We start from the raw sequence: 23,531 nt of genomic DNA on the forward strand, positions 1-23,531 counted from the left end.
CTTTCCGGCATCACAGTATTTTGCTTTTATAAAAGAAATCCAAAGAACTCATTAAAAGTGACTGTGAAACTATCCAAATCAGACATCCATAAGTGGGTTCAACCTTGGTGGAGAACGTCCATGAAAGCACCTCCAAGTCTGAGGCCCAAGTACTATTGACGAAGTCTTGTCTGAAAAAAACGTGCCCTCATCAGTCCTGAAGAAACTGACTGCAGGAAATAAGATAATATTTTGACTGTCTTCTTCACTGTCGAAGAACAAGTGAAGGAAGGAGTAGCAATCAGAGTCAAAATCATGGGTTCAAGCCCCAGTTGAGGGGCATGACCACAATAATCTTTGACACGCCAGTGCAGTGCTAAGATGCCACGACATCGTTGAGGCCCCATCCTTTGGACGGGACGTTAAACCAAGATCCTCCTGTTTCCCATCTAAGACATATGTCAACCCCATGGCAATCTGCAAAGAAAAGCAGAGACCTCCCCAATGTCATCCAACACATGATGTGATCATTGACCCGATCGCGGGCAGATCGGCTGCTGCGCTCCCTAAATTAATCCAGCGATTTACACTTAAGTACTTTGCTGACTCTTGAGGACTTTTGAGTAATCAATTCTGAGGAGGTGAAGGGCGCCAGGAAGCGCAAATCCTTTCTTACCTGCGCCCAGGACCAAGGTCTTCGCCCCGGAGCTGACCAGGCAGTGCAAGAGAGAGCGTGTGCGGAGGTTGGTGTTGAGGAAAGCCACGGCGCAGCCCAGCTTGGACAAGCCGAACCAGACGCACACGAAGTCGGGCTCGTTGCTCATCAGCAGCGCCACCGTGTCTCCCGCTCTCACGCCGGGCGGCTGCTGCTGAAGGAAGACCTGAGCTACCCGGTTGCTTCGCCTGTCCACGTCCCGGTAAGTGTAAGGCCGGCCCTCGAACAAGAGGAAGGTTTTGTGCGGGTGTGCTTCCACCCGCTGCGCGAAGCCGTCCAGCACAGTGGGCACCCTCTTACTGAGGTAAACTTTCAAAACCTTCAAGCCGAACTGGCTCGCTCTTAACACAAAGCGCACATCCTCGCACAGAGTGGGAAAGGTGAGATTGAGGAGGAAGAACAGGGCGATTATTCCCGCGACTGCTGCCGCGGCCACATACAACATTCTCCCAGCTCTGTGTGCCCAGAAATATTGGCAAACGGTGAGGTGACGAGAAAGAACTAAAACAAAGTCGATTAATCTTCTTGCTGTGCTTTATGAGCACCTTCGGTGGTCTCTTCTGCCCGGTTTCACTTAAATCCCCTTCACCACGTTAAACATGGAATCATTTATTTTTCTCCCCTCCTTAAGACGTTTCTATAAACGACAAGTGCAGTGACCATACAGTGAAAGTGAAATGTCTTCCAACGCCAAAAAAGGCGGGACATCCTGCACCGCCGCTGCCTTGAGTTAATAATGCATGTTCAACTCTCATTCAACATTGTCAAGCTTGATGCTAGATGGTCTTTGCTTATCCCACATAACGAAATGTCTTGCAATTAAGTCAGGTCTTACAAAGCTGTCACACACAAAGTGTCAGCCTTCAGGATGTTGCAGATTTAGCATGGAGCAAATGGAGTATAGGCTGAAAATGTTTGCTGGTGGTTTTCATATGTGGTGTACAATGGTTGGGTGCACACTGCATATCTGATGGAGTTGGCAGCCGCTTTGGTCATTTTCGTGGCCCAGCCGAATTAAAATTCAACCAGTGAGCTGCCAGTGCTAGTAAAGGAAGACTTGCATTTATACAATGACTTTCACGACCTCAGGACACCTCAAGGCATTTGAAAACAGGGCACAGACTAACATACCTCCTCCTTGCAAGAAGAGCTGCTGCACAAAGGAAGGAAAAATGTGAGACCAGGAGGAGATCCTGCCTCTATAGAGATGACAGGGCTGATAGATGCCATTGGAGATGCCCAACTGGAGACTACACACTGTGCTTGACCATCCTCCCTCTTCTTTTTCCACTTAACTCTCTCACTCACTGATTCACAAACTCAGTATGACAAACTAGCAGTGCAATGCATAGCCACTCATCTGCTACTCCACTCTTGCCCTTAATTGCTTAATTTCTCTTCTGTTTTCCAGGCTTTTCAGATGATTTGAACCTTGCTGTCACACAAACTGACAGCAAGAACCTCTCAAATATAGTGTTAACCTTTTATGACAGGTTCAAGCACCAACATCGGCACCCCAGATGGCATGGATAGTGAGTTTGGACGGTCTTATCATGATACACTGATTCAGGGAAGAAGGGTCAAATGCAGTGGAAGAGACCACCCAGGACACAGCAGAGGGCAAACTCCTATTCTAATATGGTAAAGACTGTGTAGAAGTATTACAGTTGAAAACTTTTCCTCTGGTCACTTCTATTTCCCTGCTTAATGCAAGCATAAACTGCAGACTAAGTGATGTTACCAATGTTGCTCTATAATAATGCTGGTGAACCACAAGCCTTCCCTGATATCGGTCAAATGACCACACAACCAGTTAGTTAGTTCAAAAGATGGTTTATTTACAGACACAAGAGCTACCTCGACATGCAAACACAATATCTACTACGAGTTTGTGGTAGTCTGTGTACAGGTATTACGGTACCTGGTAATGCTGGAACACCATTGGTAGATATTGTATGTTCCCTATTGGTCAAGCTGTATGGTAGCTCCGCCCTGCAAGGCGGGATATAAGAGCCCGTGCCGCCCCAGCAGCCTTCTTTCTGTGCCTGAGCTGCTGGGGGAAACATCTAGCTTATTAAAGCCTTCAGTTGGACTACAACCTCGCTTTAGTGGTCATTGATTGTGCATCAATTTAATAAGCTAGATTTAAAAGGATGGAGCTCCGAATCAAGCAGGAGTGTCTGCAACTCAGCCCCCACACGGCGAACTCAGCGGCATCCTTCAAGCATTGGCTGGCGTGTTTTAAACGATATCTCGGAACGGCACTCAAGGGTGAACCCGGAAATTTACACCCTCATCGAGGACGCAGACGACTTCGATGCAGCAGTGGAGCTGCTAAAAGGACATTATATTCACCCGGTAAACCAGGTCTACACCCGACATCTGCTAGCAACGAGGCGACAAATCCCTGGGGAATCACTGGAAGAATTCTACCATGCGCTCCTGGTGTTGGGGAGAAATTGCAGCTGCCCTCAAGTTTCGGCGAGCGACCACACAGAACTCTTGATCCGGGACGCTTTCGTGGCAGGTATGCTGTCCTCCCAAATCCGCCAGCGATTGCTGGAAAAAGACACCCTAGGCCTCAAGGAGGCATGGGCCCTTGCAGGCTCCCTGGATGTGGCCTCCCGAAACGCCCGCGCTTACATTCACGATCGCGCGGAGCCCCCTGGGCAGCGTGGAACACCTCTGCAGCCGATCCCGAGACATCTCCCATCCCCCCACAAGCTTGCGCTGCAAGGCGGCCTGGCAACCCCGGGGGGCCCCGCTGCTACTTTTGCGGGCAGGCCAAGCACCCCTGGCAGCGCTGCCCGGCCCGCACATCCACCTGCAAGGGATGCGCTAAAAAGGGCCACTTCGTGGTGGTATGCCAGGCCCGTACGCTCGCTGCGGTCTCCGGTGGCGAATGCAAACCATCACCACGAACCTCTCCACAGTCCCCGTGTGGCCAGCGGGCACCGCCATCTTCCTCCTCCAGGGCCACGTGCGGCCCCCGGGCGCCGGCATCTTGTGCACCCCCAGCCATGTGCGACCAATGGGAGCCGCCATCTTGGATGGACTCCCAGGACCCCAGCTCAGCTGACCGCACACCGCCCGAAGAGAACATTCTACTGCTGCGATTAGCCTCGGTGACCTTGGACCAGTCCCAGCCTCGAACACTCTTACCTGCTACAACAACAGTACTAATCAACGGGCACGAGACGTCCTGCTTAATCGACTCTGGAAGCACGGAGAGCTTCCTACACCCCGACACGGTAAGGCGCTGTTCTCTCCTCGTCCACCCCGTTGATCAAAACATCTCCCTGGCCTCCGGTTCCCACTCAGTAGAGATAAAGGGGTTTTGTGTAGCAAACTTCACGGTCCAGGGAAGGGAGCTTACAAATTACCGGCTCTACGTCCTTCCCCACATCTGCACGGCCACACTCCTAGGTTTAGACTTCCAGTGTAATCTCCAAAGTCTAACTTTCAAATTCGGCGGCCCTATACACCCACCTCACTGTTTGCGGCTTCGCGACCCTCAAGGTTGAATCGCCTTCCCTGTTTGCGAACCTCACCCTGGATTGCAAACCCTTCGCCACCAGGAGCAGACGGTACAGTGCCCAGGTTGGATCTTTATTAGGTCAGAGGTCCAAAGGCTACTGAGGGAAGGAGTCATTGAAGCTAGCAACAGTCCCTGGAAAGCTCAAGTAGCGGTGGTAAAGACCGGGGAGAAGCATAGGATGGTCATCTACTACAGTCAGACCATCAACAGGTTTACGCAGCTGGACGCGTACCCTCTCCCCTGCATATCCGACCTGGTAAACAGGATCGAGCATTACAAGGTCTTCTCCATGGTGGATCTTAAGTCCGCCTACCACCAGCTCCCCATCCGCACTAGTGACCGCAAATACACTGCTTTTGAGGCAGATGGGCGGCTCTACCGCTTCTTAAGGGTTCCCTTCAATGTCACTAACGGGGTCTCAGTCTTCCAGCGTGAGATGGACCAAATGGTTGACCGGTACGGTTTACGGGTAACATTCCCGTATCTCGATAATGTCACCATCTGCGGCCACAACCAGCAGGACCACGACACCAAAGTCCGAAAATTCCTCCAGACCGCAAAGATCCTTAACCTTACGTATAACAAGGATAAATGCGTGTTTAGCACCGACCGCCTAGCCATCCTCGGCTACATAGTGCGAAATGGAGTTATAGGCCCCGACCCTGAACACATGCGCCCCTTTACGGAGTACCCCCTCCCTCACTGCTCCAAGGCCCTGAAGCACTGCCTGGGTTTTTCTCTTACTATGCCAGTGAGTCCCCAACTATGCGGACAAGGCCCGTCCCCTGATCCAATCCACAGTTTTTCCCCTGTCGATAGAGGCCCGCCAGGCCTTCAGCCGCATCAAAGCAGACATTGCAAAGGCCACGATGTACGCCATCGACGAATCCCTCCCCTTCCCGGTCGAGAGCGACGCGTCTGCCGTAGCTCTGGCGGCCACCCTCAACCAAGCGGGCAGAACCGTGGCCTTCTTCTCACATACCCTCCATGCTTCTGAAATCTGCCACTCCTCAGTCGAAAAGGAGGCCCAGGCCATAGTAGAAGCTGTGCGACATTGGAGGCATTACCTGGCCGGCAGGAGATTCACTCTCCTCACTGACCAACGGTCGGTTGCTTTCATGTTCGATAATGCACAGCGGGGCAAGATAAAAAACGATAAGATTTTGCGGTGGAGGATCGAACTCTCCACCTACAACTACGAGATCTTGTATCGTCCCGGGAAGCTAAACGAGCCTCCTGATGCGCACAAGTCGGACCCATTGGTCGAGAGGGTCCATCTTCTCCACACTAACCCCCAGTATGCCTACGTGGCATACCCAGACGACCGACAAGATACGGTCTCCCTACGAGACCTGGTGCCCGCCGGATCCCCACGCACACCCCAGCCACCAGTCCCACACTCCCTCCCACCGGTGCACCTTACAGGAGGATCAGTCATTCCACCGGCCCCGTCTAGGCCCCCCCCACCCACCGACGCACCCTGCAGACGCTCCCTTCCCAGGTCAACCATTTTCCCCACCAGCGCCGTCTAGGGGTGTTGAAGCTGCCACAGAGATCGAGGCCACGCTCCCGGAGTCACAGACGCCCGAGCCTCCACCGGCGTCACCACCAAAGCTTCGACGATCACAGAGGACAACCAGAGCCCCCGATTTACGGATTGCTTCATTTTAAAGTGCATATAGTAATTGTGAATCTGAAAATAGTTACAAAACGCTGTACGGAGGTATTGCGGTACCTCCATAACTTTAATTTCTACCATGTTGTAATATCAAGCCACCACCCCCGCCGGACTCTTTTTTTTAACAGTGGGTGAATGTGCTAGTCTGTGTAGAGTTATTACGGAACCTTTTAATGCTGGAACACCATTGGTAGATATTGTATGTTTCCTATTGGTCAAGCTGTATGGTAGCTCCGCCCTGCAAGGCGGGGTATAAGAGCCTGTGCCGCCCCAGCAGCCTTCTTTCTGTACCTGAGCTGCTGGGGGAAACATCTAGCTTATTAAAGCCTTCAGTTGGACTACAACCTAGCTTTTGTGGTCATTGATCGTGCATCCGAGTTAAACTACACCTATCAGCTACAATAACCTATACTTAACTTCAGGGCTACCGGCACTGTGCAAATAGATAAGGCCCTTATCTGGATTTCAAGTGGCTGGTTCGAAGAAAGTGTCTCTGTCTCTGCTGGGCTCATCTGTCAGGTAGTGATTGTTGGTCTTGAACTTGGCTGGCTGTTGCTGCTACAATTGGGTTGGCACAGGCCAGATCCAAAACAGACCGATCTCATGGCTGTGCTCTCTTTTATCCTTCTGGGATTTCATGATCTTTGGGGCGGTCCTTAACCTCATACCCAATAGTTCGACAGGTCTTCGATTTCGGCCAATAAAGGGGCGGGTGCCTTGGTGGCTGGGCGGGTCCTTAGCGGTTATTCACCTTTGCAGTTGTGCTTTCTGAGTAAGGAGAGTGGCGCCGATCAGTCTGTGGCTGTACCGGTTGCTTGATTGGAGTTCTATTGTCCTGGGAAATGGGTCATTAAAATGCAAACGAGTGGGGGTTTCGATCAGGTCTGGTTACCTGTGTTTCAGATACACATAAGCTCTGTGTCTGGCTGAGTCCTGGGTTGGCCATAATCCCATGGTCCTTTGCAGGTGGCCATCTTAGATGGCTACATTCTGTCCTCTTGATCCTGAACGCGAAGCGTGGTGGATCACACTATTGATCCCCATTCATCCTTGGTGGACCGGTCACCCTTGGTCAAGGCAAGGTTCTACTCTACTCCATCTTATGGTTTGGGACATTTACCTAATATTCCATTAATACATCCATAAATTAATTCATCTCTAACGGTTACTATAATCAGGTCTCTATAAAACATTTAATTTACCCACACAGTTGATTTCCAGCTACCACTATCTAAGCTACTCTCATGCTGCTGGTGGATATCAAATAACTTATATACAGCACAAAATTTAAAACAGCAGCATCACATTTCTACTTAATCCTAATAAAGTTAAAGAGGTAAATGGTTTATCTTTAGCAGCGAGTGTTTCATGAGTTTAATTTTGTTGAATTACAAAGAATGGGGATCGGACTGTATATATCGGGGAGCGGGAGGCTTTTGCTCGCCATCTACAAAGTCGGAGTGTCTGAATGACACTGTAGATTATTGCAAATACTAGAAGGGCCTCGACTATGTGTGAAAGGGGATTCCATTTGGCAATGTTTTCGCACCAGGTGGGGGCTTCGATGTCTGTATTTATGTGTGGTGTAGTGTCCGGGCTGGTGGTGGCCTGTTGTGTGGTAGTGTTCGGGGCTGGTGTGGGGTTTGTTAAAACAGTCCGTTGCGCTTACAGTTGCAGACGTCCAGCGATGACCCAAACGCATGTCAACAGTCCTTCCTTCATCCTGTGTTTTCTGTTTTCCGGGTGATCCTGGTTGTGCAAGCATAGTATCTGTTATTATCTTTGGTTAATATCTCGTTTTATTAGTCTTTCTCTTCTTACTCCAATTACCCGTTATGATTGTCATCATGTGTGACTCCCTCATTTTATTTTTGAAATACCATTTTGTGAGACAAGAAATGCAAATTTTTAAAGTACAGAGACTCTCGCAGCTTGTGGTCGATGCGGGTAGTGGGCGGACAATTTCTTTACTTGCAACCAGTGGTGGTTGAGGCTTATCTTAAACAGCCGAATTTCAGGGCGGCCAGTTTTATAGAGTTTCATCCCAGGGTTCAGAGGTAGTTCGCGTGCAGCAGCGTGTATAGTAACCAATTGTGTCATATGTGTAAATAGCAGGTGGGGAGCGATCAGGGGGTCACGGAAGGTAAAGGAAAGAAGGGGTGAGCGTACAGAATGTGGCAAAATGCATTCTTTATACCCCAACCAAAAGGGGAGTAGAGAAGGTGAAACTAAGGCCTGCCAAAGATAGTGTAGAGAACCATTCCAGAGCATATGAAGTGACGGGAACATGAGGTGCGTGTGGGCCGCTGCAGGATAAGAATGGGTGGAATCCCCGGGTAGGGCGGGGGTTAATGCCATTGCTCCACTACCTGACCTTAACTGACCGGATAAGTTTAGTGTCCTCGGGTAGGGCCGGGAATTAGTTCCGTTACTCCCTACCTGGGTGACCTGGATGGACGGTAAGAGTTTGTAGTCGTGTGGAAACTTTTCAGAAAGACTGGGAAAACAGTGATCTGTTACTCAACAAACTTGTGCCTTTAACTGACATTGGGTATCGTACCCTCGAATCAGAAGAGTAATTTTGTGTCGGACGACATGAATTAAAACCATGTAGTAGTAAAAAGAAGAAGGAAAAAGGCGGGCAGTCTCCATCAGAACTTGGACACCTTAATACTTAGGCGATGTCTCTTTCTCATCATCTGGACACCTCAGGGTTCTGTACCAAACAGTGTTGTAAAAGCATTACTGAAACGAGAGTCAGTATCTGAATCATCAACATCTCCCGGTTGCCAGACCCGTGACTGCCGTTTCTGTGCCTTGGCCACGCGGGCCGTCGGATAATCCAAATCGCCGTGCCGTACTAGTCTGCAAGAGTTGTCACGGTGCCAAAGATGGGCTTGTTTGTCGTGAGGCGTAGGGGCGGTGGGAGTGGAGGGCAAGTTACTGTGGTCGGGCGGTGGCTGTGGCGGTGGCTGGGGGAGGGCATATAGGGGGGTCATAGATATCTAAGTCGTCATTCTGGGGTGACTGGGGGCAGAGAGATCGTGCCAGTGTTCAGGGATAGTAATCAAATCCGGGAGGCTCTCGCTGTCGTCGGAGTCAAGTGCAAGGTGAAAGTCTGTACCAGTGGGCGGAGACAAGTTCGGGTCTGTGGGCATGGACAAGGGATAAATGCTGGCATGGCTGGGGGAGCGTTGAACTAGGTTGTCGATCGGCGGGGCGTGATCGTCTCCTATTGCCAGAGAGATGTGGTGGGAATGGCTACATTGGGATCTGTAGACTTTGAGTTGGTTGATGTGGAACCAACCAGTTTTACCGTTGGGGTACGTTATCTTGTACACGGAGGGGCTCACTTTGTCTGAAATGGAGTAGGGTCCAGCAAATTTGGGGGAGAAGAAAGAACTCGGGTTGTAAAGCGAATCCATTACTTGCTGGCCGACTGTGTACTCTACGGTGTGGATGGTTTTGTCAAAGCAGGCTTTACTCTGCTTCCTTCTAGCGCTTAATCGGACAGCTGCGAGTTGTGCTGCTTTAATGTTATCTGTAACCTGTTGGACTGCTTTATCGTGGGTGAGGGCGGTTATTGTAGGGCTTGCCAGATCGAGGCCTAATAAATATTCAATACCTTAACAGGATTATCACGGGATTTATGTTGGCAAATAAAACCCTGCGAGTCAAAAGATTATTCTTGGAGCGTAGCCGGGGGGGTGGGGGGAGGTATTGGCACTGCCGAACTTCTGCAGCTACTATTGGACAGCTAATGTGGCCATGATTAGGAAGTGGGTAATGGAGGTGGGGGCGGCTAGAGGCGGTGTCATGCAAAGGCACCAGCCTAGGGGCACTAGTAATGGCACCGCTGCCGTTCTCGCCAGCACGATACACCACAAGCCCAGTGGTGACGGCGGCACTGAGGGTCTGGGGTCAGTGGAGGAGGCGCAGGAAGGAGGAGGGGGCCTCAGTTTGGACCCCGATACGGAATAACCATAGATTTGCTCCGGGCAGGATAGAAGGGGGGTTTCAAGGCCGGAATAGGGCAGGTATTAGAAGGATGGGGGACCTGTTTATAGATGGGATTTTCCCCAGTGTGCAGGCGCTGGATGAGAAGTTCGGCCTGCCCCCGGGAAATGCTTTCAGATATCTCCAGGTTCGGGACTTTCTCAAAAAGCAGGTGGGGACATTTCCGCTGGTACCCCCTCGAAGGATACAGGACAGGGTTGTGTCTGGCGTCTGGGTAGTGATGCTCTGTTTATCTGGTTATAAATATGGCAGTTAATATGGTCGCCTTCCTTACTCCTAATTATGTTTATGTTTCTACTTTCAGAGTCGCTAGGTATCTCTCGATACCGCCACAAGGTTCAACCCGGATACCGATCAAAGAGCCAATACACCAGTTCAAAGTCAATACTATTTATTTAAATAGTCAGTTCAAAGTCAATACTATTTATTTACACACACAGTAAGATCTACTCATGCACAACAGTACTACAAACTAAACTATCTCTAACGCTAACGCATATACTTAACTTCGGGTGCCCATTTAGTCAGAGGAACAATGGCCGTTGTTCAGATCTGAGGCTGTTGGGTTCGACGAGAAACAGGAGAACAGCTACGGTCGTCTGTCTGGTAGCGAGCATTGACCTTGAACTTACTTGCTTCTGGTGATGATGTTGGATGGGTTTCTCCGCCTGAGAGTCAAATCCAAGAGAGCAAATCTCTCGTGGGGGTTCCTTCTTATACTTGGAGGGGCTTCGCATGCTTTTAGGCGAGCCTTAAACTTGGTCCCAATTAATTAGGCCGCTTCTCGATCATTGTTATCGATCTTAACCAATAAAGGGGTGGGTGCCCTGATGGCTGGACGTGTCCTAGGTGGCCGTTAGCCTTGCTTTGTTTGTGTCTTTCGGTTGGGATACTGGCGCCGGGATGTCTGCGACAGTATCAACTACCTGAGTGTTAGTCCTTTGTTCCTCGGAGATGGGCCATCAATATGCTAATCGACCCAGAGTTTCGATTCCGTCTGGTAACTGCTTCCCAAATATACATTCAGGCTCTGTGCCTGCTTGTTGTCTAGCATTGTCCACATTTCCCTACATTCTTTGTGAGCGTCCATTTTGTATTCTGGAAGTGGCCATCCCAGATGGCTACAGTAGGAGAGGGGAAGGTGTCAGACAAATATCAGGAGCTGCAGGAGGCGGAGAAGCCTCAGTGGAGGAGCTGAAGGGCAATTGGGAGGAGGAGCTGGGCGAGGAGCTAGATGAGGGCCTGTGGGCTGATGCCCTGGGCAGGGTGAATTCGTCCGCATCATGTGCCAGGCTCAGTTTAATTCAGTTTAAGGTGGTGCATCGGGTGCATATAACGGCGGCAAGTATGAGCAAGTTTTTTGGGGCAGAGGACAGGTGCACGAGATGTGCAGAGAGTCCAACGAACCATGTCCATATGCTCTGGGCATGCCTGGGTGCTTAAACAATTCTGGCAGGGCTTTGCGAGGGCTATGTCCAGGATTTTGGACACGCGGGTGAAGTCGAGTTCAATAATAGTGATATTTGGGGTGTCGGAGGATACGGGAGTGCAGGAAGCGAAAGAGGCCGAGGTACTGGCCTTTGCCTCCCTGGTAGCCTGGAGACGGATCTTGCTAATGTGGAGGGACTCGAAACCCCCGGGTGTGGAGACCTGGGTTAGCGATATGGCGGGGATCCTCAGCCTGGAGCGAATAAAGTTTGCCTTGAGAGGGTCCTTGATGGGGTTCTCCCGGCGGTGGCACCCTTTCCTTGACTTTCTAGGGGAGCAGTAAAGTGTCAGCAGCAGCATCGGGGGAGGGGGCCTCAGGTGGGGGGACTTGTTGATATAATGTGTATTTTCGTTTTATATAATGACAGCAGCCACCTTGTTTTGTTAAATATCTTTCGTTTATTTTGTTATGTAAAAAATCTGGTTGGAAAAAGCTTTAATAAAAACAATTTAAAATTTTTAAAAAATATATTCAATACCTTCATGGGCCATCCGGTCATGAGAGTGTGGGGGGTGAAACCTGTGGAACTGGAAGCGGTGTTCCGAATAAACATGAGAGCAAATGGGAGGACTGTGTCCCACGTGGTATTGTCCTGTTGCACCATCTTCCTAATGGTCGCTTTTAAAGTTCGATTCATTCTCTCGATAATGCCACTGGATTGGGGGTGATATGCTGTATGGAATTTCTGCCTGATCCCAAAAATTGTTAAAATATTTTGCATGACTCTGCCGGTGAAGTGGGAACCTTGGTCTGACTCAATGCTGCGGGGGAGACCCCAGCGTGTCAATATCTGTTGGGTCAAAATCTTAGCGGTGGCCTTTGCTGTGTTTGTCCATGAGGAAAATGCATCTACCCATTTAGTAAAGGTGTTGATTACAACCAGCATGTACTTGAAACCATTTCTGCAAGGGGGAAGGGGGCCAATGTAATCAATTAGCAAATTTGTCCAAGGGCCATTCACAGGTCGGGTGTGACGTAATTGTCCTTTCTTTGAGTAACCTTCGGGATTGTTCTGTGCACAGATAAGGCAATTCTCGACATAATGGGTTACATCGCTTTTTAAATCGGGCCACCAACACAAAGGTCTTAAATGGGCAATGGTATTGTCTATCCCCTGATGTCCGTGTCCGTCATGAAATTGGTAAATGAGCTGGTTTCTGTCCTGGGTGGGGACCATATAAATTCCGTTTTTTTAATCTATGCCGTCCTGTACAGTCAGTGCGTCCTTCCATTTATCACAAGGGGCTGGGAAGTTGCCGTCTAAAACCTGATTTAGGGTGTCGTCTGCTTTTTAGGCTTGAGATTTTGGGCTTCCCATACCAGCCTCCCCGAACAGGCGCCGGAATGTGGCGACTAGGGGCTTTTCACAGTAACTTCATTTGAAGCCTACTTGTGACAATAAGCGATTTTCATTTCATTTTCAGATAGATCCTCAATATTGGTCTGGGAAACCTGGACTGAGTGTATCGGTTCACTTTCGGGTGGCTGCCAGAAGTGACCGTGGCGTGATCCTACTTTGGCTAAGGCATCTGCCTTTACATTACTGGGTGGGGAGGAGCGATGATGGCTTCTTACTTTAACGATACCCTATGTGCGATCTGAGGCTGTCTTGCGAATGTGCTTTAACAACGGGGCAGAGGGTAGGGGTTTTCCATCGGCTGAAACAAAACCTCGAGATTCCAACAGGGGCAGGTATTCTGTTAAACTATTGCACACATACAGGCTGTCCGAGTGTATGTCTGCGGGGGTTGGAAAAGAGTCGGGGTGCTGAATTACATAGGCTATGGCTGCGAGTTCTGCTGCTTGTGAACCTAGGTGGCCGGGCAATTTTAAAGACATCTCTTCTAGTGGGCGTCCCTGCGCGTCTTCCACGTAAATTCCACAACCAGTAATTGTAACTCCATTTTTGATTGCGGAGGAACCGTTTACATAAATTTTCAAAGTAGCCCCTGTGGTTTGGGAATTCTGTGTCTTACTGCCTGCTCGTGGATGTAGTGACTTTGGGATAAAGGATCCTGTGTGGTGTTGGGCTGCTATGATCTGGCACTCATGTGGGGTCCCTGCATATTGGTAGCACGGTAGCATTGTGGATAGCACAATTGCTTCACAGCTCCAGGGTCCCAGGTTCGATTCCGGCTTGGGTCACTGTCTGTGCGGAGTCTGCACATCCTCCCCGTGTACACGTGGGTTTCCTGCGGGTGCTCCGGTTTCCTCCCACAGTCCAAAGATGTGCAGGTTTGGTGGATTGGCCATGATAAATTGCCATTCGTGTCCAAAATTGCCCTTAGTGTTGGCTGGGTTATAGGGATCGGATGGAGGTGTTGACCTTGGGTAGGGTGCTCTTTCCAAGAGCCGGTTCAGTCTCGATGGGCCGAATGGCCTCTTTCTGCACTGTAAATTCTATGTTATGTTATGTTATTGGAGATTATCGGCCAGAAATGTGTGGGTTTTAGTGCGTTTTACCGTAATGTCCCTGCCTTGTAACAGTAGTGTCCAGCGAGCTGCTCTGATTTGGCTGACTGAACCGTCCTTTAATCTACCGTCTAGTAATAGTTGAGTGGTGGTGTGCTCAGTCAAGATTGTTACTGGGTTAAGGCCTGTGATGTACACAAAGTACTGTACTGCCCAAAAGACTGCAAGCAAGTGCCATTTGCAGGCTGCGAACCCTTGCTCTATGGTGTCTAATACTCTTGAGGCATTGGCTACGGGTCCTAAGTGATTGTGTCGTTCTTGCAGGAGTACTGCTGATAGGGTTCAGGCGGTGGTTGCTACTTCTATGGCATAGGGCAAGTCTGGGTCTGGAACTTGTAAAGCGGGGGCTGTGCCTGGGGCGCGTTTTAAATGGCGTCTGTGTGCTGCGGAAGAAATTCCCATGGGGCGTTCTTTTTAAGGAATTCTGAGAGTGGGGCTGCTTTGGTGGCCAAACCATCTATATAATTTCTGCAATATCCTACCAAACCTAAGAATGACCGGAGTGCAGTGACATTTTGGGGCAGGGGCAATTTGATGAAGGACTCGATCCGTTTTTGCTGAATTTCTCTCTTCCCGTGGGTGATGATGGTGCCTAAATAAAGAACCTTTTCCTTTAAAATCTGGGCCTTTTGGGGGTTGACCTTACATCCGATGGACTGCAGTAGGCCTAGTAATTCCGATAAGAGCTCTACGTGTTCCTCTTTTGTGTCCGTTTGCAAGAGCAGATCGTCTACATATTGTATTAGGCATTCGGGTCGGGAAAATTTTGAAAGTCCGTTGGGCAATTGTCGGTGGCAAATGGAGGGGGAATTATGGAATCTTTGCGGTAGGCATGTCCACGTGTACTGCTGCCCCTGAAACGTAAATGCAAACTTATACTGGCAGGCCCTGTCTAACTGGATGGACCAAAAGTCTTTGCTGATGTCCAGCACTGTGAAATATTTTGCCTGTACTCCCTGGTTGAGCATGGTCACGGGACTCGTGGCAACGGTGGGGGCTGCTAAAGGGGTTACCTTATTAAGTTCTCGGAAGTCAATCGTTAGTCACCATGAGCCGTCGGGCTATTTTATGGGCCAAATTGGGGCATTATTTATGGAAGCTACGGGTCGAATAACTCCTTAGTCTAACATACTGTTAATAACCTTCGAAATCTCACCCTCGGCTTGCTGTGGGAAACCGTATTGCTTTTGCAGCTTTGGAGCGGGCCTGAAACCTTTACTGTACCTGGGGCTGGTAAAATTTCAACAAATAACTCTTCCCAACTACATGTCCCATTTCTACAGGACATCTGGGATTTTAATCTTGAGACACTGCCAATGGAACAGGTACCACTTTTCTGATGATTGGGAGGAGACTGATGGGGCACTAATTGACCAGACTGAATTTGTCCTGCTTTTTGCTGGGCAATTTTCCAATTTTTCGGGTAGACACTAGTATTGTTGCAATGATGGAGCAGCTCGGGATTGAAGGAGCTGGGAGCGAAGTATGGGCTGGAGCAGGGGGAAATATTTAGATACATGCAGGTTCGAGACTTTGCCAGAAAGGAGATACAGAGCTTTCCAGTAGAGCCGGCTTCCACATTGCTGGAGGAGGTGCTGGCGACAGGGGGACTGGAGAAGGGGGTAGTATCGGCGGTTTACAAGGTTATTTTGGAGGAGGAGAAGGCGCCACTAGAAGGGATCAAGGCAAAGTGGGTGGAAGGAAGAGTTGGGAGAGGGTATGAAGGTGGGGTTCTGGTGTGAGGTGCTCTGCAGCGTGAACGCCTCCACCTCGTGTGCGAGGTTGGGGCTGATACAGCTGAAGGTGGTGTATAGAGCACACCTTACAAGGGCGAGGATGAGCCGGCTCTTTGAGGGGGTAGAGCATGTATGTGAACGTTGCGGGAGGGGGGGGGGGCCTCGCCACATTCATATGTTTTAGTCCTGTCCAAAGCTGGGGGATTACTGGAAGGAGGTGTTAAGAGTAATCTCCAAAGTGGTGCACGTGAAACTGGACCCGGGCCCTCGGGGGGCCATATTCAGGGTGTCAGACCAGCTGGAGTTTGAAATGGGCGCGGAGGCAGATGTTGTAGCCTTCGCCTCGTTGATCGCCTGAAGGCGGATCCTGTTGGGATGGAGAGCAACCACGCCACCCTGTGCCCTCGCGTGGCGGGGGGACCTGCTGGAATTCTCAATGCTTGAAAAGGTTAAATTTAAACTGAGGGGAAGGATAGAGGGGTTATACAATTCATGGGCATTATTCATTATGCACTTTCGAGAATTGGATCACATTGAACATTAGGGGGGTTGGGGGCTGGGAGGGTTGGGGGGAGGGGACTGTTTGTTAATGGTGATTCCTAATTCCTCTTTGTCATTTGTTTAGTTAACATGCGGGCTAATGTCTGGGGTTTGGTGGGAGAATGGGATAGTTGTTATTGATATGGGGATTGACATTACATTCGTTTCTGATTATTGTTTATTGTTGGGTGTAAATTTGGGAGAAAATGTGAAAAAGGAGGAGAATAAAAAAATATTTTAAAAAAACACTGGAGTTTTACTCTGGTGATTCCTTAAATATATTAGCAGATATTCACTTACCTGCAGGGTGCTGGCAGGGCTCTGGAGTGCTTCTCGCAGCTTCAGCTGTGGATACGGCCCCCGCACTTCCGGTTTCAAGTTCGTGTATGCGCACGGTGGCGGCCTCAAGTGGCTGTTCCAAATACGATGGCGGACTTAGCCGGAGGATCTGGACCAACAAAGAAGATCCCAACAATCGGCCCCGCGCCGCTACAGATAACATGCCCGATTTTCCCCCCCCCCCCCCGGTACTTGATCTCCTGCGCCCCACCAGGACAACCGCGGACTGAGTCCGCAGCCACTACCCGAGGTTCCTGACCGGCCAGACGTGATTAGAACTACGCCGTCGGGAACTCGGCCAGTTTTGCCCCGAGAATTGCTGGTGGGGGCCTCTGTCAATGGTCCCCCAGCTGCGCCGCGTAATCCTCGTGCGAGCGATTCTCCGGGGACCGGCGCTGGCTACATATCCCGCGTGAACATCTATTCTCCACACCCGCGCCAAACGCAATTTCGGCACAGGGCTGCGGAGAACCCCGCCCGGAAGTTGTTATCAAATTGGACAGCTGGGTTAGGGTTAGGGTTAATCTGATGAAAAGGGTCATCGCCAAATTGTTTTGAATAGAATGAAAATTGAAAACGGTGGATAATTCACCCGGTTAGCATCCAGGTGGCAAGATTCAAAATTACTGCCTTTATATCACAAATTGAGGGTTACTGGGACAAATCAAAGCTTTAGTCAAACTTGAAGGCACATGGGATTTTGCAAAGCATTCCATTTGCAGCAACACGTGAATAAGAACAGGCTTCAATATAATGTAAGGTTATTCATTGAGATAAAGTGCAGCTAAAATGCCTGCCTCATTAAAATATTTCATTGGGCATCTGGCCTTCTGAGAGCAGGCTGTCCCTTGTCTGGCCCCCTTTAAATCCAGAAGTGGGTAAACTGGGGTTGGGCATCAGATTTTTTATTTGAACCTCAGAATTTCAACCCCAACCAATCTATTTTTGGGAGTTAAGGTTCAGCTCTTTAATTCAGTTACGTTTTGATGATTTTTTTTTCGTGTCAACACAGTTTCAGTATTTTTAATAAACTTCCAACTTGCCCTTTTAATGTAAGATTAGAATTGAGATTTTTTTTCCGATTGTTTTATAAGCCTGCCCATCTCTGCTCATGGTTTTCTAATTTTCTGCACAGCCAGTGATCATTTCAATAATAAAAAATGGACATGCCTGCCACAGACTGCAATTGCAATAGTACAAAAAGTTTATTTGTGTGAAAGGAATTTCATTGTCAGAGACCTGCTTTCACAGACCTCAAGGCTATGGTTTCTCATGGACAGATCTTTCACCCTCAGGCACAGCTGTGTAATCTCAGTCATTGGAGATAAGCTTCACTAACAGAGTATAAATGGAAGGTAGGCCTCAGCCGCATAGTGCTCATATGCCAAGCATTGTAATTTTATTTAATGAAATGAAAGGTGAAGAACTGTCCACTTTGTTCCATTTAGTCTTTATATTAGATTGGAAAAACTTAATTTTCCCTTAGCAGAGTCCAAAAGGGAACCCTGCCTTGCACACCAATCTGCATTTCCAACAATTGCCTCCGAGACAAGCTTCTCCAAGCTTTCCAAGCAAACATTAACCTTCCACTAATCATTTCTAGTAACCCTGACCCCCTCTACGTTGAGCATGATTTCTACTGTATCAATCCCCTCCCTGTCGAACATAAATTCTATTGTGCTAACACCCACTCCCTCAGTTAGCCTCATTCATTGAAACTGCCCTCACCAAATGAGCATTATTCCATTGAGGCTGGAAGTCTGCCCACATCCAGAACTCTACCAACCAAGTGATTGGGCTCATAGTTTTCCAAATCTTTTCAAGGCAAGTGTTGTATTAGGCAGGATTCTCCATCCTGGCACGTCCAGAATTCGTTCCCCAATGGGACGGAGAATCGGGAACGGGGAAAAATCAGGATCGCGCCAGCCGCTGACCCAAACACCAGACTACGACTCCCCAGCTGGCGGCGTGAACGTGTTCCACTCCGCCACCAGCAGGAGCATAGAAATTTTCTTTTTTACATTCAGAGTACCCAATTCATTTTTTCCCGTTAAGGGGCAATTTAGCGTGGCCAATCCACCTACCCTGCCCATCTTTGGTTTGTGGGGCGAAACCCAAGCAAACACGAGGAGAATGTATAAACTCCACACGGACAGTGACTCAGAGCCGGTATAGAACCTGGGACCTCGGCGCCATGAGGCAGCAATGCTAACCACTGCGCCACCATTCTGCCATGCAGGAGCATATAAATAAAAGCAAATGGGTCGTAATGGACCCGGTGCCCTATGCTCCACCCTCCTGTGATTCTCTGGACCCCACGGCTGGGAATCATGTGGGCACAGTTCGCATGTGGCCTCTACAATCGTGGCCCTGGTTCGAGGACCTCGCGATTGGCCAAGTGGTCAACCACATGTGGGCCACAATGGTGGAGACCGTCCGAGTCTATCAGAGGCCGAAACATACTGTCCCCCGCAATGCATTTGATTCTGACCCACCCCCCTCACACTGCACAACAGCCTGCAACTCCCAAATTCATGGGTGCCCCCCCCCCCCCCCCCCCACCCCCACGACTCCCAAGTACAGGGGTGAACTGATCCCCCCCCCCTCCCCAGGTACCCCTGTGATAGTGAGACTCGCCCAGGGATCTCTGCGATAGGGAGACCCACCCCAAGGATCCCTGTGATAGGGAGACCCCCTGATGGATCTCTGGCCCCCCCAGGGACCCCTGTGATAGGGAGAACCCCAAGACCCCTGTGATTGGGAGACCCCAAGGATTGCTGTGATAGGGAGACACCCCCAGGGGCCTCTGTGATAAGGAGACCCCCTTGGACCCCTGTAATTGGGAGACCCCCCTGGGACCCCTGTGCTAGGGAGACCCCCCTGGGTCCCCTGTGATAGGGAAACTCCCCTACAGGGACCCCTGTGATAGGACGTCCCCCCTACAGGGACCCCTGTTATAGAGGAACCTCCCACAGGGAGCCCCTGCCTAAAGGATCTCCCTGCACAGACCTCCCCACCACTCAACCCCTCCTTCCCCACCCCAGAAAAGGGACCCCCGTTTGGAAGCAAGAGAGCTGTCCAGGGAGGGGCAGTGGGAAGCATTATAGTTGTAATACTTACCAAAGAGATGTGGGGTGGGAGTGGGGGTCCCTCTATTTCAGGGGTCCCTGGGGGGGGGGGGGGGTCCCCCTATTTCAGGGGTCTTTGGGAGTGATGGGTCGGGTCACCTCCGTACTTCGGGGTGGTGGGGGGGCAATCTGGGGGTGAGATGCTGCTGTGTGTTGGGGGGGGGGGGCAGGGTCGATTTGCAATGTGGTGGGGTGCCGGCCGCGGGTCCTTTCAATCAGGCCACCTACTCAAGGTGGTGGCCAATAGTGGGTTCCCCTGGGAATCCTTCGTATCCCACGCCATTCATACATTTTCATGGCGTGGAACACTGAATTGCATCCTGCTTTACAACCACAAGGGGACCGTAAAACTAGTGCAATTCAGCTCCGGCGGGAGAAATGGGCTGAATTCTCCGCTGTCGCGATTCGCCATTTTGCCTGCAGCCCGGGGGTTTCCTGGCGGCGTGGGGCTGCCCCACAATGGGAAACCCCATTGAACAGCCGGTGAAACGGAGAATCCCGACAGCATGCCGTACCAGAAATCTGGTGCAGTGGGACAGAGAAACCTGCCCTAGTCTCCCAATGGAGAATCTAGCCCATTGTTTTATAAAGGAGATACAAATGGCAGGTTTGCAGTTTCCCAGTAAGGAAATGAAGATGGGGCAGATGGCGGAAGGTGCAGATAAGAAGAGGAAGGTGGGAAAGGAGATAAAATGGGAAGAGGGTTGGAAAGGAAGATGAGGTAGGAGAGGGATTGGAGAAAAAGGGGATGCAAGGAAGAGAAAGACCGGACGGTTGAGAATGAGGGAGATGGCGAAGGGGAAAGAAACAGGAAGAGAAGTCAAGACAAGTTGGCAGAAAATTGGGAAGACAGAATGGAGGGGTAGGAGTTATGGAATATTAAAATTACCCAATTCCAACCTCTTTCCCATTGAACCATCCATTAATCATTTGTAATCCTTCCTCTTGCTTTCAGACTATTCTCTTTATTTTGTACCTCCCCTTCTCTTTTTCCTCTGCTGTTTTGTCACCTCTTTTCCCTTCCCCATTCCTCTTCATTCATCTGCATCTCAGGTCTCCTGATCACTAACTCCCTGTCCTTCCACTTCCTCCCTTACGCTGGGTCTTGCAATGTTGCCCTTCTTAGTCCTCTCCCTTGTTCCCTTCTCAATAACGGGAGACGCTCTCAATGTTACTCCTTATGAGTGGATTTATTTTGATTTTGTAAGAAAAATGTTTGACGACTAAATTGTACTAAAATTAAACAAACAGGTGCTGAATTTCTGGGTTTTGACAGTGAAATTGGGCCAAATTGATTCATTGATTTATGAATCAAGCCCTGCTCACAACGAATGGCCAAATCAACAGATCAAAATTGCAAGATTCCACTTATTGCTCTAATTTGGTCCGACTCTTCAAATTGTGTCAATTGGGACGATTTTAGGCCAATTTGCCCTGCTATGTCGGGAACATTCGGTGCAAAGCCAAAAATGGGACTCACGCTGGTCACAAAAAAGTTTGCCATCTTCCCTGGCCTTTCCTGCTGGCGCGAAACGGATCTCGCCAGGAAAGGGTGATAAGCTGATTTAAATGAATTTGATTACATTTCAATCCCATTAATGCGATTGAAATCAGGGGCTGGATTCTCCGTTTTTGGGACTATGTCCCCACGCCGTCGTGAAAACTGTGGTCTTTTGCTGGCGTCAAAAGGCCACAGATTCACTGTCTTGCAGGGGGCTAGCAGGCAGCTGTCGTGGAACTCGCAGCTCCTGCTGCAGATACGGCCCCCCGCACTTCCGGGTCAGAGGCTGCGCATGCGCACAGCGGTGGCCTCCAGCAGCCGCACTGTGCTCCATGGCAGACTCAGCCCGCGGAAATAGTGCCCCGATTGGCCACTCGCCCAACCTGGACCGCCCGCACAAAAAAACCCCAATCCCAAATGAGGTCCCCCTGCCCTCCGATCCGCTCTCCCCCGACTGTGGCGGCCCCGGACTGAGTCCGCAACCGCTACGCGGGTATCACAGACGGTGTACAGACTGTATAGTTGATTATTGGGAAGTATGTTTCCTGGGGTGTTTATTTGTTGTAACCTGTTTTTATATATGTTTGTAATAAAAGACATTTAAAAATATCTATCAGTGCTAAGGAGTGGGGACTGAAGAAGTGGAGCCAGTGGCAAGGCCTATAGTGAGACCCATTGGACGGGACCCAATGTGTGCAAACTGGGGGGAGATGGAGGGAGTTGATGCCAGCGATCCTTGGGCGGTGTTGCTGGGGGTGGGTCCCGATGTCTGTGGTGGGGGAAGAAGGGGGTCTTTAATTTAACTTTGAGTTCAGGGTACCCTTGTATAAAGGCGCCCTGATATCTGTGAAGCCAGGCTTGCCAGTGTGTTTATGCCCCATCCATCACAATGCCAATCCAAAACATGCCTCCCTTCAAAAAAATGTCCAAGTGTACAAAGGTCTCAGCGGGAAAACTGGGGAGAAAAACGTGGATGTTTTTGACGTAATCTTCAGTTATTTAAAATCGGGTTACTCACTGGTAAAGGAGTGAACGTTCTTATTAAAACGCTTAATTTTGTCATAAACCTATTTTCAGTGAATTTATTTCAATGGAAAGAAAAGAAAGGAAAAAATACACTCAAGTTATGTTGCCCAATTGCATTGATTAGTTTATGATTTGTTATTGATTTTATAAATGAATTTTAGTGGAAATCTTGTAGCCTAGCATAACCAGTGAAATTTAAAATGCATTTTGTCCACAATTTCCTGATTGGTCCCAAACTGGAATCCCTGCCCAATAATGTTTGATGATATAGAGCAGCAAGAAACAACAAAAGACTTAACACATTACACACCAACCTACGGAATTTTTGAAATAATATCATTATAAAAGTCAAGGTTACGGCTGCCTGATTACAAACATTTTATTAATATTTAAACTGCCTTCATTGCAGATTCATGAAGCATAATTTACATGCTGTTAGCCAGCCTCCCCCTCACTCCAGGTCACCAGATGCAATTCTTTGTTAATTGTTTCTGACCACTTAAAAACTACTCTTTTGTTACTATTCCAAGGCTGATGTTAACTGGGATCCCCAGGACAAGAACACTATTTCTTTTCCTTTTCTCAGCATCCAGAAAATAGTTATTTTTTAATAGGTCAACCTAATACAATTTAAATTAAGTTTTTGATCCAGCATATTATAGATTTTGTTAATTTTCTACAGTTATACGGAATGTATAAGACGGAGATTATGGTGTAAAATGAGCAAATAATTTATCCATCATACTTGCCATATTTTTCCAAACTGAATCCAGGGATGCACAGTAGCACAACAAAGTAGCCAGGATGGAAAATGTAGGAACATAGGATCAGGAGGAGGCCATTCGATCCCTCGTGCCTGCTCTGCCATTTAACTGGATCATGTTGATTTTCTTCGTTCAACCCATTTTCCCGCATTTTGTAGATTGTATAATATGGTGAGTCATGATTAATGTAGTGAATCAAGACTTTTTTAGCAGCAAATATTTTAACAATTACACAAGTACTTAAGAAATAAAACAAACAGATGTCCATATATTTATCACACATGTAATCTCACACTTGGCGCTGGTTTAGCACAGTGGGCTAAACAGCTGGCTTGTAATGCAGAAAAATGCCAGCAGCGTGGGTTCAATTCCCGTACCAGCCTCCCCGAACAGGTGCCGGAATGTGGCGACTAGGGGCTTTTCACAATAACTTAATTGAAACCTACTTGTGACAATAAGCGGTTATTATTATTATTATTATACTTGTCATGCCAAGTAGACTTGAAAGAAAATATATGTATCTGGATCCTCCTGGCTATTTTATATATTTTTAAATATAATGGACAAGGGCATTACACTGACTGAAGCCATGTACTGGGGTTGGTTTAG

At 49.0% G+C, this 23,531-nt stretch overlaps 1 protein-coding gene and 1 long non-coding RNA gene across 2 annotated transcripts in view; one reads left to right on the plus strand and one right to left on the minus strand.

Moving 5' to 3' along the window:
* slc27a6 (solute carrier family 27 member 6) overlaps nt 1–1,362 on the minus strand; it is a 106,659-nt gene extending 105,297 nt beyond the window's left edge. The window contains exon 1 of the mRNA XM_072516853.1: nt 656–1,362. Coding sequence (XP_072372954.1) covers nt 656–1,139 — 484 coding nt within the window. The 5' untranslated portion in view covers nt 1,140–1,362. The remainder of the gene's footprint in view (nt 1–655) is intronic.
* LOC140429610 (uncharacterized) lies at nt 406–11,829 on the plus strand. Its single transcript, XR_011949137.1, has 3 exons — nt 406–896; nt 2,106–2,335; nt 10,232–11,829. It is a non-coding gene; the product is annotated as an uncharacterized lncRNA (long non-coding RNA).
* Nucleotides 11,830–23,531: the final 11,702 nt, after the last annotated feature.

Source organism: Scyliorhinus torazame, chromosome 9 (assembly GCF_047496885.1).
Source record: "Scyliorhinus torazame isolate Kashiwa2021f chromosome 9, sScyTor2.1, whole genome shotgun sequence".
NCBI lineage: Eukaryota > Metazoa > Chordata > Chondrichthyes > Carcharhiniformes > Scyliorhinidae > Scyliorhinus > Scyliorhinus torazame.